The sequence below is a fragment of the Saccopteryx bilineata genome, chromosome 5, assembly GCF_036850765.1.
Source record: "Saccopteryx bilineata isolate mSacBil1 chromosome 5, mSacBil1_pri_phased_curated, whole genome shotgun sequence".
In the NCBI taxonomy this organism is placed as follows: domain Eukaryota; kingdom Metazoa; phylum Chordata; class Mammalia; order Chiroptera; family Emballonuridae; genus Saccopteryx; species Saccopteryx bilineata.
Genome location: NC_089494.1, coordinates 85,054,842 through 85,071,759, shown reverse-complemented (window position 1 = coordinate 85,071,759; position 16,918 = coordinate 85,054,842). Strand labels below are relative to the sequence as shown.

General features: G+C 43.1%; 1 protein-coding gene across 4 annotated transcripts in view; it reads left to right on the top strand.

Moving 5' to 3' along the window:
- Positions 1 to 12,131, top strand: part of FMNL2 (formin like 2) — a 347,713-nt gene extending 335,582 nt beyond the window's left edge. Inside the window, exons 23-27 of one of the 4 annotated variants that reach the window (XM_066279851.1) lie at positions 488 to 589; positions 3,477 to 3,575; positions 4,291 to 4,414; positions 7,926 to 7,972; positions 10,072 to 12,131. In XM_066279851.1, coding sequence (XP_066135948.1) covers positions 488 to 589; positions 3,477 to 3,575; positions 4,291 to 4,414; positions 7,926 to 7,972; positions 10,072 to 10,110 — 411 coding nt within the window. In that variant the 3' untranslated portion in view covers positions 10,111 to 12,131. Of the gene's footprint in view, positions 1 to 487; positions 590 to 3,476; positions 3,576 to 4,290; positions 4,415 to 6,261; positions 6,388 to 7,925; positions 8,020 to 10,071 lie in introns of all 4 variants that reach the window. The other 3 variants (XM_066279849.1, XM_066279850.1, XM_066279848.1) reach the window with 3 other exon arrangements.
- The last annotated feature ends 4,787 nt before the right edge of the window (positions 12,132 to 16,918 follow it).

Genomic DNA, 16,918 nt, shown 5'->3' with positions numbered 1-16,918 from the left:
ATCATAGAAGGGCAGGCAGATTGTCATAGGAACTCAGAAAGCAGACATGGTAGCATGGCTTCCGTTTGAGGCTGGCTGTCTTGTGTCACGGAACAGTGCAAGCAGACACCTGAGTGTCCCTGATGTGACTTCTAAGATTGCTTCTAACCTTGCTCATTTTAAGGAGTTCTGTGGCCTTAGAAAGCTCTTGAAAGGCATAGGAGCGCATCTGTGTGTGCGATGTGTGTAAGTGTGTAGGTGTGTGGCAGTGGCAGTGAGTCCCAGAAATGGATTGCTGTGCAGCCTGTCACACTCTGTCTGCCTGGACTAGGTGTCGGGAGGGAAGGGGCAAGGGCTCCAGGGAATTGTGCGGGTGAGGGAGGACAGAGCAGGAGCTCCGCGCACGGTTGTGTCTGCACTGCTGCTTTGCTGCTGCTCTTTATCCGAGTGCCTAGTTCAAGTATGCTGGAATTAAGGCAACTCAAGAGAAATTTGCTTCTTTTCCCAGGATGCCTTTGATGATGTGGTGAAGTATTTTGGAGAAAACCCCAAGACGACACCACCCTCTGTCTTCTTTCCGGTCTTTGTCCGGTTTGTGAAAGCCTATAAGGTAAGGAGAGCGTGGTGCCCTGGAAGCCTTCTCTGGCATTATCCTCTAAGCGGGTGCCCTCCCGGAGCTGGGGCTGAGTTTCCGCAGCTCTGCAGAGGCCTCCCCCTGGCCTTGGGCAGCGGCCTCTGGTCCCGTGGAGGCTGAGTGCTCTGGGCCCTCAGCCCATCTGACCTGGTCCCTGCCAGCCAGAAGCCAGCAGAAGCTCTCGGCTGCTCCTTGGGGCGGGTGACCATTGCTGCCCCATGGACTATTCCCCCTCACAGGCAAGTTGAAGAACTTAGGATATCCAGGCTTCCTGTGGTGTTCCATGGCTGGATAAAAGGGATGAGCCCTGGCCTGTGGCCTGGTGCTGTCACTGAGGTCAGTAACAGCCTGCCTGTGTAGCCCTGCCGAGGTGAGCACATGCGGCTCTTTGGCCTCTTCCACAAAATACCACGTGTGGGCACTACCTCAATAAGGAGTGTACCTACCTATGTAGTTTAAGTTTAAAAAAATTGGCTCTCAAAAGACATTTCAATCGTTGTACTGTTGATATTTGGCTCTGCTGACTAATGAGATTGCCGAGCACTGGCCTAGACCAACATTTCTCTAGTGTGGACTGCACGATGGCACTAGGAAGCGTGGATGCTCTCTCTTTCTTCATGTGGACCCCCAATGGCCCACCCTTTAAATGGGAGGCCCTTTTAGACATAGCCCAGGCTCATGATCTTGAGAAAGCGTATGACCTAAAGAGGCATGTGTCGGAAGAATTTGTCTCTTGAGACAGAACAACAAAGAGGCGTTAGGGGATTTCAGTTCACTTAGGGGACATGAAAGTGCATATTCTCCAGGCTTGTCTGCATATAACCTTGGTCACACTGGTGGAGGAACGAGGAGGTGTGATGGTAAAGGGGAGGAAGGATGTGTCACAGTTACCGACAGTTTTGAGAACTGTCCTTTTGGAAATGGTGGCTCACTTTGCAGCACCACTAGAAGCAGAAGGCTTTGATGAACCATCCTTGGGCCTGTTACCGATCCTCAAAAGACAGGCTTTAGCCATCCTCTCTCGGTGTAGCTTCATGGAGCAATGCTATCACAAGCTGTTTGCAAAAGGAAAAAAGTCCTTGGAAATGAGGACAAGCACAGACACAGCACAAGTGCTGTGCAAGACACAGAGCCAGGAGCAGTGAGGTCACTCGTGGATCACAAGCTGCTGCTGCCTGTGGTGCTCGGGGTCCACGGGCTGCCTGGGCTTGCGAGCTGCAGAGGGGCTACAGGTGGTGCCTGTTACATGCTGGGGCCACATTTTTTCACATAAAAAATGATGTCTAAAGAGAAAATGTGTGCTAGTTTTAAATAATAAAATACAAACCAGAAAGTGGCTCTGGGTGGCCTCCAAGCCTGGTGCTTCAGCGGGGACATGTGTAGAGCAGAGGAAAGGGAGGTGCTGCCCTCGGGGCACTGCGGGGCTTGCCGAGTCAGAGTCTGTCAGTCATCCCGCCCATTTCTCCCCGTGGCCTCTGGGCACTGTGGGGTATGCTGGGTCAGAGCTTGTCAGGCACCCCGCCCCCCCACCGTGGCCCTGTCAGCACTCCCCCCCCCTCTTCTCCCCATGGCCCCGTCAGCGGGCCCTGCCCCCCCATTTCTCCCCATGGCCCCGTCAGCGGGCCCTGCCCCCCCATGGCCCCGTCAGCGGCCCCCCCTTCTCCCCGTGGCCCTGTCAGCACTCCCCCCCCCGCTTCTCCCCATGGCCCCGTCAGCGGCCCCCCCATTTCTCCCCATGGCCCCGTCAGTGGCCCCCCCTTCTCCCCGTGGCCCCGTCAGCGGGCCCCGCCCCCCCATTTCTCCCCGTGGCCCCGTCAGCAGGCCCCGCCCCCCATTTCTCCCTGTGGCCCCGTCAGCGGCCCCCCCCCTTCCCTCCCCCCTCTTCTCCCCGTGGCCCCATCAGCGGGCCCCGCCCCCCCATTTCTCCCCATGGCCCCGTCAGCGGGCCCCGTGAGTGCTTGTCAGGCAGCGATGTTAGAGGGTGTCTTCATTGCCCTACATGTTACATAACAAAAGCCCTGTCAGCCTAACCCTGACCCAGACGCAGGGACTTTGTGCACCGCTGTTGGGATTTTAGGATGTCATGCCTCCTTTTCCTTCTTAAGTTCGATCCAAAATGAAACTTATGACAAAAGCAAGAGTGATCAAAGTGTAAACTTTATTACTGATAAAAACTGGATTGGAGTATATGGTGTGTAGCTGTGAACTTCCACTTCAGCCAGAATTTAGATGGTTTAACCAGCTCACAGCTAGACTGCTAGACATCTCTTTAGGGAGACCGACTTCAGAAGAGAATGCCAAGAGGGCTGAGTTGAGATGAGCCTATTTAATTTCTTGTCCCAAATTTATCAGACTAGTCGCTCTGCCTCCCTTGGGAAGGAGTGAGCAGCAGATAGGGAGCCCGAGAGTGTCACTTGGTGAGGCCCCTGAAGGAGACAAGAAGCCAGGGAATGGACGTCTTCCCATAACAATGGACAAAAAGAGAGGAAGAGCTTGAGAAGGAGTCAGAGAAGCTAGAGGTTGTTGGACAGATTCTGGAAGCCAAACAAACTCACTTGAAAATCACTGAGCAGAGCTGCCAGTAGGGTAGGTAGGTCCCCTGCACATCTTTGGCACTGAGACTGAGCAGCGGCATGAGCAGGGGTCAGGAAAGAGCTCTGGATGAGGTACAGTTCAGCTACTAGTTGTCATATAGGCAGGGGAACCCCATATCAGCATTCTATCCAGGCATAAAGTGTCGATCGCCTGAACTTTCCGTTCACTCTAATTCCGGCTCACCAAGGATTCTCTCAGAATGACTTCTAAGAATTCTGACTGCCGTCATTTCCACTGACACGTGTTTGATTCCTTTGACTTGACCCAGCAAGCGGAAGAGGAGAACGAGCTGAGGAAGAAGCAGGAGCAAGCACTCATGGAGAAACTCCTGGAGCAGGAGGCGCGGATGGAGCAGCAGGATCCGAAGGTGAGGAGGGCCAGGCTCCTGCGCTGGTGCTCACGGGCAGGGGCCCCGGTGTTCTCTCAGTGGCTAGCAGGAGAGATGGGCAAGAAGCCAGACTTGTACAGGGTCCTTACTGCTTCCTTCTAGCACTCAGCAGCCTGGCAAACGAATATGTGTTCATTCATTACATAGTTTGGCAAGATCTGAAATGAGGCTGAGAGCCTGTTGTGTAGCATTTCTAAGTTTACAGAGATCTGGAATGTAAATCTCAGGTGGATGTACTGTACAGAGAGGCCCTATCTGATGATCGGACTTCTAGTGCCCAGGGAGGGCTTCCTAGGGACAGCATGGGTGCTGGCCTTGCTGGCTGGAGAGCTTTGCTAGGGAGAGCGGGGGAGCATGCATGGAGGGCAGCATCGTAGGTTAAGACCATAGGCTGGTAGGTCAAAGTGTTCATCCTGATCCTCTGCAGCGAAGGCTAAGACATCAGAGGTTATCACCGTCGGATCCAGTATCCCATTGCTACCCTCTGGACTTCAGCGTGTTTTCATTGAACGTTTGTTTTTCTTCCCAGAAGCCTTCTGAGTTTTTCCCTGTTTGAGCACAATGTGGGCTGGGGCTGTTTGCATTTTTGGCAGAGGCTGCCTGTTAGTAACGTAATACTCAGACACGTCTTGGATTTTCTCGCACCACTGACGGTGGCTGGTCCCACTAATGCCTGCCATGCTTTTCTTCTCAGTCTCCTTCTCACAAATCAAAGAGGCAGCAGCAAGAATTAATTGCAGAATTAAGAAGGCGTCAAGTAAAAGATAACAGACACGTATATGAAGGAAAAGATGGTGCCATTGAAGATATTATCACAGGTAAGATACCTCTTCATCGCGGCCCATGGAGATCCCCTGGCCTCGCCTGCACCGGCCACTTACAGATTTTGCTGTTTCTTGTCTAGGGTTTGCAGTTCCTCAGTTGACTTTAATCAGATCCAGAATTATGCCGAGACTCTATGCTAGTGTTTGAAGTATATTTAGAGTAACTTGTAGACTGCCTGTCAAAGAACTCCAACACTCTGAAAAATCTCTATTTCTAAATGTCATTGGAACCCTTTAGCTGTCACCAGGGCTCCTTTTCCAAATGTTTTCCTTTGTCTTCAGTTGGTCACTATGCTCCGTCTTCTTCCTTGTGGCCACTCCCACCCACCTGCTTGATTAAGAAATGGCACAGCAAGACCCATTCTGGGGTCTGTGCTAACCACGGGCCATACGGATTTCTCCAGTGTGCTCTTTAAAAGCCTCTGTACTCGTTCAGAGTAACTGGAGGACTAGGAAAGCAGGAGCTGGGGCTTTCATTCAGAAGGGCCGATGGGTGTCTAGTGTGGGGCTAAAAATGGTGCCCAACTCAGCATGGCTCTTGTCTGATTTAAGCTGTAGCCTAATGCTCTCAGCTGGAGCCAGTCCTGTAGTTTACAGACTGGGACAGTAATTTGGGCCACTGCCTTGTGGTACTGGTTACAAGTGACTTGCATGTCTGTTTGCATATGAATACTATTTATCAGCTTTCAAGATGCTCAAAACTTCTTATTGTGAGAAATGTTTTAAATATGAAAGCATGTGGAGAATATATGGTGAATTTTCCAGTACCCGTCACCCATTAACAATGTTCTACTCAGTGCCAGTCTTGTTACATGCCCACTTCTACCTACCCCCGTTCCCCCATGTCTGGGGTTATTTTGAAGCAATGCCAAGACGTACAGTTTTATGTTGGAAATATTTCAGTATGTGTCTTCAAAAGACAAGGATTCTTTAGTAAGGCAGACATACCCATAGTTCTATTATATCTCCCCAACTATTCCTTGATATAAAATATATGCTCATTATTTACATTCCCCCCATTGTCCTAATTTTTAAAAACTTACTTTTGTAGATTCTTTCACGTTTGACTTCTCATTTCTTGTTAATAGCTTAGCCAGCATTATAAATAAGGATCGCAAACTGCTGAAACCTCATTTTTTTCACCAGCTCAGACCCAAGGAAATGCAATACTAAGAAGGAAGTCAGTAAAGAGTTCCTGGCCCAGAGTAAAGCAGAGTAAACTCTTAGTTGCTGTTGAAATTGTGGGTCTCTATATGTGGCACAGACGTTCGTCCTGTGGTGGTTTGTCGGTGGCCCCAGATAAAGCCCCCATTGCTTAGTGTCTGTCCTTGCCCCCTGCACTGAGGGAGAAGCTGTACCCTGAGCAGGGCCAGGAATGATCTTGAGCAAGAGCCTCTTCCCCTCAGTGCTACGATAAGATGGATTTACAGGTCAAGAAGCATCCAGCTTTGCACATAGAACTTAGAGTTCCTTTTCATCAGTCTGTTCTCCATCTCATTGACACCTGGCATGTAAAATAAGCAGAATGTACAGCTTTTATTTGCCTGACCTAATCATTAATCTACTATGGGAGGTAACAGTGCATATCTGTTAATGGAGCATTATTTATTTTCCTTGGAATATTTCCCATTTTGTAACCCGTGACCAAGCCCCAGACAGAGTAACTCTCAGCTTTTACGAGCTTTCCTGGGTATATGTTGCCTTTCCCCTCTCCTGCTCACCTCCCCCACCTGCCCCACCTCCCCCCCAGGTGTGATTAACAAAGCACTAACTGTGTACTAATGCACTAGATGTTGGCTTCTCACTCTCTGTTTGTTGTTTGGCTGTCACTTCTCATGCAGTGCTGAAGACCGTGCCCTTTACTGCTCGCACCGCCAAGCGTGGCTCTCGATTTTTCTGCGAACCTGTTCTCACTGAGGAATACCATTACTAAACTATTACTCTTTCTCACCCGATGCTCTTAAAAGGTTGCTACCGATTTTTTGACCTCCTCTGACCCTCTGCATGACTGTCGGGGCCCCGACACGCTAGCATGGAATTGCCCTGTTGTGTTTTCTGTCGTCTTCATGCTGCATGGTTCGCATTCAGTCATCGCCCCTTTCGGGACATCTCCGAACCCACACAGCTGTGGCCGTCTGGGTGTGTGGGAGCCAAATTCGTAGAATAGCTTGCAGCCATTTTCAGAAAAATAGGAACTAGAGCATTTCTTTGAGAATCAGGATTGGACCAACTAGATTGCTTATAAGATTTTGGGCCTAATATCTTTGAACAAAAAATAATAGTCATTAATAACAATAGCTACCGTACCTAACACTTAATGAGCACTCACTGTGTCCTCATAGGTTTACAGCTATTAAACCAACCATTTTTTGTTCTGTACTCATTTAACATGCTTTGATAGTAAAACGAGCTCCTATACAAGTGCTCAGGTGCTCTAAAGCTGCAAAGTCATGTTCAGAAGAAACAGAACTTTGCACAGCTGTAAACTGGGCCTGAATGACTGGTCTCATGCAGTCTGTAGCTGGCATCCATAGCACCATGGAGCTGGGGCTGCGAGCTTAGCACAGGGAGTCCTTTTGACCCAGAAACCTGTAGGAGCTGATACAAAGCAACCCATAGCTTTATGCGCACTCTCTTCCCTCTGTGCGTCAGGCCCAGTTCAGCAATCAGCCCGTCCCTGTTGGAGTAAGGCTGTGAGGCGGGAAGTGGAAACAAAGGCGTAGGAGCCCCTCGCCCTCATCCTCATTCGTGCTGCTTCACTGCGTTCCATGTCAAACCCAGGGCTGTTTCTTCCATGAGGAGGTCGTATCTGTACCTGCACCTGCTTCTTTGGTCAGGATGGTGGCACCAGGAATATTAATAGCAAATACCTATCATTGGAAAATGGCAGTAGTCTTAGAGTTTAAAAAAAAAGCAAATTTTCCCGAGAAGTGACTGCCCAGGCTTAGATTCTGATGCCGGGATAAGAAACAAAGTTCTCTGCAGTGCCCAATTGATTAGAAAAGATACAAGGGCAGCACATATTCTAATCAGAAATTGCTATTGTTTGACTCCCGTGCTGAGATTGACATGGAACTGGATATGTGTTTATTTTGTGGCATTAACTCGTCTTTAATTGTACTTGTTATCTATGTTCCTGTCTCTGAAGATATCAAAGGACGTGGCGTGTTGTTGCCTGCTCTGCAGTGTACTTACCCACCAGTGCTTATTAACAAGGCTGGAAACTATGACCTACCTGGCTAATGTTTACTGTCAGTTTTGCTGCTGGGCTGTCTATCATTCTGGAGCCAGACTTCAAAGCAGCTTGGATCTGGGTGGTCAGCGAACTGGATGGGAAGACACTCCGCCTTTCCCCTGTTCTAACAGCACTCGTAGCAATGGCCTCCCTCTCTTCCCCTGTTGGCTAACATGCCCGGGAATGTTAAGCACTAAGTTAAATTGCTTCTCATTTTCATCCCATTTTTACTTAACCATCATTTTGTGTTTTTGTTTTTTTTCTGTTTAGCTTTAAAGAAGAATAATATCACTAAATTTCCAAATGTTCACTCGAGGGTAAGGATTTCTTCTAGCACACCGGTGGTGGAGGATACACAGAGCTGGCAAGCATCACTTTTTACTTAGCTTCCTCCTCTCTCTGTATGCAGATCAGTGGTTTCAATCTATGGCTGAGGGTAATACTGGTGAGAGTCGGACCAGGGAGACGTCTTTGTTCCTCACTTTCAATGATGTGAGGCTGAGCCTCTCTCTCTGCTGGACTCTTTCTGGCCTGCTTCCACGTTCTCGAGTGTGATGGCTTGGGCAAGGGTTTTCACTGATTTTTGTAATTGCTTTGGGTGCTAGACTGTCCTTCTGTTACCCCCTTCTTAGTCTTCGAGTTATTCAGTTAACCCCATTTGTATCTGAAGAAATTGAGAGCAAGTCCTGGCCAGGGAACATGATTTTATAGGCCTTGAAAAAGGATTAGGATCTTTAAAATTAATTGCTTAGAGCAGTATTTTTCAACTATTGGTCCACGGACCGCTCCACCAGAAATTTCATGCCCATCCATGGAAGAATTAACCACCCTGAAGATTATAGACCCATGATCTTAGTTGAAGTTTCTTATGCTCAGAGTGATTTCTGCCTTAGCAGTCCCCAAAATAATTCTTATTTTCACTGGTCCCCAAGCATAAAAAAGATTGAAAACCACTGGCTTAGAGGACCCAGGAATCACGGAGATGCAGGTCACTGCATATCCTTAGCCAGAAGTGGAATTCTTACTTTCCATTACCACTCTGGGCAGCAAGCAGAGCCTCCAGAGGATTAGGACATGCAGAACTATTTGCTTAAATTTAGGATTAGGGCAGGGTCACAACTGCTGGTGGGGACTGCTGAGCCTAAGAGCACCATTCTTACACTCAGCTCCAGCTTGTTTTTGCACGTAAGAATTTGGGCCCATTATTGCCAGATCTTCCAGTTTTTCCACAGAAATCAGAAACCCTGGCTTTTGTGTTAATTACCAATTTAAATACTCAGAAATTGTATTTAAAAATGTAAGTCAAGGCCAAACATTTTCTGGGCCTGATAGGTAGGGCCCATCAGCTCTATTTTCAATCTACTGAATAGGTGATGGGACAAAAAAGATTGAGTCTGGCTTAATTCTGTTGTGTTCCCCTTTCTAAAGGCAGAATGTTTCCTAACAGAAATTAAAAAAAAAAAAAAAAAACTAATGTAATTTAAGGGAAATATATACTAGGGGAAGTATGAAGCCTTTTGTTTTCACTAGGCCCTGACTCTCAAAAGGAGGCTACCTGCCTTTTTTTTTTTTTTTTTTTTTTTTTTTTTTTTTATCAAGAAAGCATTAAGTGTTAAGAGCACTTCTTACTTAAGATTCCTCTTGTTCATCCCACGTTAGCCCTCCGGAACAATGCCTACTTGGACTGGCATGCAGCGGTTGATTCATTCATTCAACAAAGCGTTTTTTAAAGATTCTCCTGTGCATTTGCAGTATAGACTGGAGAATGCAGGAGGGCCTGTATAGCTTCTCCCATTTAATGGAAAACAAAAAATATTGGGTATCATGAAAGAATGTTGGGAAAAGGGGTATTTTGATTTAGTGACTACTTTTATTTAATTAAGCATTATTTTTAATTCACAAAATAAAAAAGTGACCTCAGCTAATATTAATAAAAATAATGGAATCTGTGTCTGCAAACTAAGCATAGGTTCCTTCCCTGAGTAAAACTTCAAATAAGATAGAACACAGCAGCTAGTTTTATTAGGTTTGCACTGTGAAATTCATTGTGTATTATTGTTTATATTTAGGTTTCTAGAAAAATAAAACCCAGACACCTCAGCCATAGTGATTTCCAATTGTGGAACCATTTGAAAATAAGACTTCAGCTAGACTCTCTGGCCAGTGACAGAAGCAGTCTCCTCTCCCATGTATTTCCCTAACAGTCCCAGAGTCCCACCAGCATTACATCATGTTTTGACTGTAAATATGGAGGGCAAAATATATGTTTGGCTCTGATATTCAGTGGGTTTGAAGGGCCTATTAGCTGACTCTTCTACACAAGCTGCTTTGATTGGCTGCCAGCTGGCCTTTGTCTTGCTTAGACACAGGATATTCAAGTTTGCAATTTCTCTTATTGGTGCTCTCCTCTTTACAGATCTTAGAAACCAACCATACAGACGAGCCGATGCGGTGAGGCGAAGTGTCAGGCGGCGCTTTGATGATCAGAACTTGCGTTCTGTTACTGGTGCTGAAATAACCATGTGAACCTGAGACCTGACTGTATGAATAGAGGGTGTGCCTAAAAGAAACCGTCTAAGTGAACTTTGTGTGGTACCATTCAACTGCAGCCTTTAACGGAAAATATCCTAAGGGCTCAGATTCAGCGAACACATAGGAATTTTTAAATGATGAGCTGTCCTTTCAACCTTTGTTAACAAGTGCCTAAAAGTGGAAGTACCTTCTCAGATTAATCAAAGCAATAGGATTTGATTTGATTAGGTATCTTTTTACACCAGTATGTTATTCAATTTTTTAATCAAGTTGTAAATTTCATATTACATGCATTACCTGCCATTGTGATAGTCCCATAATGGCCCACCCTGGTTTCCTAATAAGTTGTGAATAACATGGGTGCATCTGTTGCAGGCTTCCTTTGCTGAGATGTCTTTTAAGGAATTAATTTTGTTTCAGCCATACCCATCAACTTCGTATTTTTAAGGGCTTGCAATGTGGAAGAAGGAAAAGGTGACATGATAAACTCCATTACCAGGCCCAGCCAAGTACAAACAGGATGCAATTACAGTAGCACATGAGTTATTCAGCTGTCTCCTTTCCCATTCTGCTTCTGTAGTAGAGCACCCCGCCTCCCTCCTGGGAGATTCAGCGGTGAATAAGGATATGATGGCATGCAAATGTCAACTCTTATTTGCAGTACTGTGTTCTTCAGCTAGGGGCAGCTTTAAAGGTAATGCAAATGTATTTATTAATTAGCACTAAAATTACCATCTCAGGATTCAGTATTTGGATTTCTGAGGACCACTATGGGTCAGACCTGAGAATATAACTCGGTGCCTTGCTAGCCAGGGAGTTCACTAGTTCTGTCGTATCAAGTATTCACAATGACTTCTGCTAGCAAAGTCGTGTTAGTAACCTGGCCTTACTTCTCTGACAATCGGTTGTCCCCCAGCCCCTTCCTTTTGTAAATTGGAGAAGATATATTCGGCATCATACTTCAAAGCTAAGAAGTTGTATTTCCGAAACTACTTTGAGGAATTGCTGAAATACTCACTTTGGGATTAAGCTTACATAAGTAATGGGACTGAATGGCCAACTCAGCCACTAATTCTTTTTCCTCTCTGGCAGGGCACTCGATCCACTCCAAAGTCAAAAACTGGACTGAAGCTAATTTGTACTTTTCATAACATACATTCTGCTTCTGGCTTACCTTCTTGATACATTACATCAATATATTAATTGTAAAGTTTATTGTATAGTATTTAACCACTGAATTTCTTATTTTATGTTGTGCTTATGTGAACTCCTTGGTGAAGGTCCAATTTTCCTTGGATGATGTGTAGTTGTACAAGATCTCTTTTTAAATGTACAGATATTTTGCTATAAAATTGGTGCAGTTTTTTATGGTTTTTACACCTCTCTTTAATTCCCACCTAAGCCTCTGGGTAATATTGTAAATATTGTTTAAAAATGCATCAGCCTATGCTATACAATCTGAATGTTATTTTAACTTATAGTTTTTTTTTAATATATATATTTAACTACAAGGACAATTTAGGGATCAGTTACATTTCACTTGAGCATACCTATTTACAGAAAGATTGCTTTTAAACTGCCACCTGCCAGCAAATTTTCATAAATGTGTACTTTAAAAAGAACATGCCAAAATTTTGTCTTTTCATTGACTTTGCAGATTCATTTTGATGATAAAGCAATTCAACCATGGGACACACAATACAAATTATTGGTCCTTTAGCACAAGTAGCTGTTTCCCAAAGCTCAGTGCTGATGAGCATGTTAAAATAATTGCTATATATTAATCTACAAGTAGACAATAATGTTGGCATGTTCTTTTGTTTGTCTATTAATGGGCCTGCTTCTTAGCAATATTAGAAATGTTTTATAAAAACAGTTCATGTTACTTTTCTGGTCTTTTCAAGGCATATGAGCAAATAAACTATTTACACTACTATTCTGTAATTCGTTGTAATCTTTCAACGGTATACTTTAGGGGTTTTGCCAGTTTTATGTATACTTACCAGTATATCTTTGAGAAACAGGTATTTCTTGGTGCTTAAACTCAGTCTAAATGTATTTGGTAAATTTTAAGTAAAATCCCTTCCTATACAAACTCTTGAGCACTTGCTGTGTGGAACGAAGTAGACCAATCATATTTAGTCCTTCCAGTTATCACTGTAAAGACAACTCCCAATTTGTCTAAAATTTTTTAATGTATTTAGTATATTCTTTTTAGGGAAGCAAGGAAATTTAGTATTTTGAACACTTTAAAACACTTTGGGGGAGAAATTAGTCATTTAAGAAATTACTGTCGGCCTGGCCGGTTGGCTCAGCGGTAGAGCGTCAGCCTGGCGTGCGGGGGTCCCGGGTTCGATTCCTGGCCAAGGCACATAGGAGAAGCGCCCATTTGCTTCTCCACCCCACCCCCCCTCCTTTTTCTCTGTCTCTCTCTTCCCCTCCCTCAGCCAAGGCTCTATTGGAGCAAAGATGGCCCGGGCGCTGGGGATGGCTCCTTGGCCTCTGCCCCAGGTGCTAGAGTGGCTCTGGTTGTGGCAGAGCATCGCCCCCTGGTGGGCGTGCTGGGTGCATCCCGGTCGGGCGCATGCAGAAGTCTGTCTGTCTCTCCCCGTTTCCAGCTTCAGAAAAATACCAAAAAAAAAAAAAAAAAAAAAGAAAAAAAAGAAATTACTGTCTTTGTTCCCAATTCAATGCTCTATTGTACCAATACAATGTGAGGCTTTATGAAGGGGTGGGGTGGGGTAGTTTAGTTCTGCACTTAGAATCTCTAGGTGGTTTTGTACCAGGGCAAAGTATTTCATGGTAAAAAGATACAAGGTCTTTAATAGTCCACAAATTCTGAATGCATTCAAACCCAAACCACAGCAGTAAGTTCAAATGAGGCAGATATGGTAAGGTTTAAGGACATTATAGATCAGTAGCATCCATTTTTTAAGATGTTTTCCAATGCACTAGCATTAAGTGCCTTACTCCTAAATCTGTGGCTACAACCCGAGTCCTAATCTATTAAACTTCTCTGCAGTGAATACCAGGAAACATTGCTGGCTCACCACTGCTCTGCCCGGAATGGGGCCTGATACTGTCACTGACTGCTGGTTCACCATACTGGATTTTATAGAATTATCTAATTTTATACTGCAATATAGCTTTTCTATTAGTTTTACAACTCACATACCTATTGATTTTAATATCTGATAAAATTCTCAGTCTAATAAATACTTGTTTCCTAAATTAACATATCCATCTCATACAAAAGGATTAATAAATTAGTTTTCCATTCTTTTAAACCTAATAGCCTGTCTACTCCCAAGAAAAAATCTGAAGCAAAAAACAAATGCATTCTGAAGGATTAATATACTTGTTTTCATCTTTTCACAGAGAAAAGCAGGTATTGCACTGAGAACACAGTGTAGGCATCTTGCATCACCCAGCGCAGAGCTGCTACGAGGTGCTTCAAGGTAAAAGCGGACACAAAAACAACTTTTATAGTAAAAACTGCCATTTTTTCTAATAAATTTTATTTACAAAAGATCTAATTTTATATAACTGAAGTTCTTTACATCAGAAGTTTATAAACAGAAGAAAAACTGTGGCCAGTACAAACGGAGCATAGAAACCTTGTTTCCCGTTACTCACCTTTCAGAACAAGTCTTCAGCTTAGTGGTGGAGGCAGGTCAGAGACCAACACCTACCACAACAGTTTCAGGCAGGACCAAAGAAAAAGATGTTTATAAACAGCACACTTAGATATCCGAAGGAACAGCATCAAAGAAGGGCATCAAGACATGGCTTACTTTGAATCTGATTAGGCAGCCATTCTGTTTCAGTCTAGAACTGAAAACTGGAGTTGGGGGAGTTGGCTGGTTTCCCTGAAATGCAAACATCAGTCTTACACCTAGGGCAGTGACCATTAAGTCAGTTATCACTAACAATGAGATGGCTTTGAACTAGCTCCTACTGAGTCACATACGTTTTTATATAGCAAGTTTAAAATGCATGATTAATGCAATTACAGAATTTAGGCCAAGTAGAAAAGCTATAAAATGCAGGGCTGGGGAAGGGAGTGTGGATAACTGGAGCAAAACCTTCTCACTTCCCACGTACCATTAAATCTGCCTGTTATGTCACCATTATTCTCCCCTTTGTCAAAAATAGCCTGGAACGATTAGTTTCCAGCTTATAATTTAAAAAGGAAGTTTGCTATTGTGTACCTTTGGGCCTTTAAAGACCAACTCTGATCTTGATAACTATTAATTCCTCAGGTAAATTACTACGTTTGAACTGCTATTGTGTAATATTTACAAATACAGTTACAAAGAAGGTGTGTTTCAAATAGTCACAGGGGATTTCCTTTCCTATCCCAAAACCACATGGAAATGACATGTTCTGAACTTTTCTCAAGTAAGAGTCACTAAAGCTTATCTTCAGTGCACTTCAGTGATGTATGTGGTTGGTTTACTGCAATGATGCCTTTTTCAAGCCCTTTAAATACAGACAATGAGTGCCATGTGTGCTGGCTATTTTACATTCATTCAATAGATACCCATTATGTGCCAGGCACTGTTCTTAACCCATAGAATACAGCAGTGGATGCACATATATAGGAACTAGACCACTACTGAAGTCAAAGCAATTGAAACTTAGAGCAAGGTAAGGATTAGTAAAGAAGGTAAGAATTATTAGACTAACATTACTGGAACCATAGAATAAGCCTATTGTTATAAAGCTATTAGAACACAGTTCCATGAATATTCATAATAATATTTTACATTTCCTTTATGTGAAATCAGTCCAGTTTTATCTAGAGTGTAAAAGAGTTAAAATTCTACCTTGTACTAAGATATATCCCCAAAGGGAAGTCTCAGATTTAAGATGTAAGGAATTAATGTGCTTTGCCTCATTTTGCTTTTAGAAATGTTTATTTTACTTTTAGAATTTACATTTTAATTATATACTTAAGTATCCTATAAACTTTACAAACAGCATTCATCACTCTTCCCTGGGTACCATTTGATTGGAAGCCATTCTCTCCTAAATAGCATCTAGGCTTTAAAAAGTTTTTGTATAAAACGGGCTATCCCTTTTTGGATGCAAAAATAAAAGTGGCTGCCTAGTCAGTGCTCAACTGACCATTACCAGTAGAAGAAAACCAGAATCATTTGAGGCCAATGTTGCTTAACACAGGACACAAAGCCCTTTGGTAACTGAATGAAAACTGTAGATCCTTTCCAGAAAACTGGATGTACATGTTTTCATTCTCAGTCTCTTCATTCTACTGCTGTGGATTAAGACTGCTTTAACTCTAGGCCTGTGGTCGGCAACTCTTTAGTCAACAGAGCCAAATATCAACAGTACAATGATTGAAATTTCTTTTGAGAGCCAAGTATTTTAAATTTAAACTATATAGGTAGGTACATTCCTTACTGAGGTAGCGCCCGCACATGGTATTTTGTGGAAGAGCCGCACTCAAGGGGCCAAAGAGCCGGATGTGGCTCACAAGCCCCGGTTTGCCGACCAGGACTCAGTCTAGGGCCATTCCTTTTCATTTTACGGTATTATGAAACCCAATTAGCAAAAGTCAAAAGAGCTATGATAATTTGACCATTTTCAGATTTTACTGGGAGGCATAAGAAGTCTTTTGTTGAAAATATGAATATGCTGAAGCTACTTTTGGGTAATAAAATGTCATTATGTTTTTTAAAATGTGAGACTTGTAAGTTAAATACACTTGGGAAAAATACAATGAATTCTTCCTACTTGATTAAATTAATTTTTATACAAATTCAATTTTCCCACATAGGAATTACAGACCAGGAGATAATTAAAAATTCAAGTATCTGAAGTTCCTGTTTTGACTATTATGATATTAAATGTTAGTGAATTTAATCTAGTAATACATTAATGATAATGAAGATGAACGCTCAATATTTACCTAAGTCTGACACTTAATTGAAAAGTATACAGTCCCCTTATCTGAAAAAGAAACATGCTTTACTATGTGAACATCTGTTCAAACCTTGTTTAAACCTTTTCAACATACCTGTGCAGTTCTAATGGAACCAGTCTTTCAAGACTGTTCAGCTTTTACCAGACTAACGATTGTGAAACCTAATCTTTCATCTAACTGGTTAAAAATATTCACAGGACTCTCGCTTTAACAAAATCTTCTCATCACCTGTGCCTTCAACCTGGACAATATCTTTTTGGCAACTATATCTCAAAGGGTGGTAGATGATGATTAAAGTCACCTTAACAGTAATATCTCGTAACAAGGATGTTGTGTTTCAAGTTGCAATCTGTTCACTAGTTTTGTTTTTAGGCTAATTTTCATAGATGAACATAGGGAAACTTGAATTTGTACTGTCCTGTAGGGATCTGAGGTTGTGATAAGACAGTATAGGAAGTACAGAAATTTATTTTGAGGACATGCTAAAACACATCAATAGCTTTTTATTTAAATAGAAAAATCAAAACTTTAAAGTTGTACTTAAAAAATTATTCATAAAATTAAAACATTTTACAGATTCTAAATTCTCTTGTGAAACATTACTAGTATTTCTGCCAATATATGCTTATTTTAAAGATTTTACCACTGACTTCCATGTCGTAGATATTAGACATGATTGGCAATCTTAACTCCCATTACAATGGGACCTCTGAAAATTAAATATTAGGTGAATCCCTGTGTAAGCAGTTATGTTTGGTTCTAATATACAGTAAGACTCAAGCAA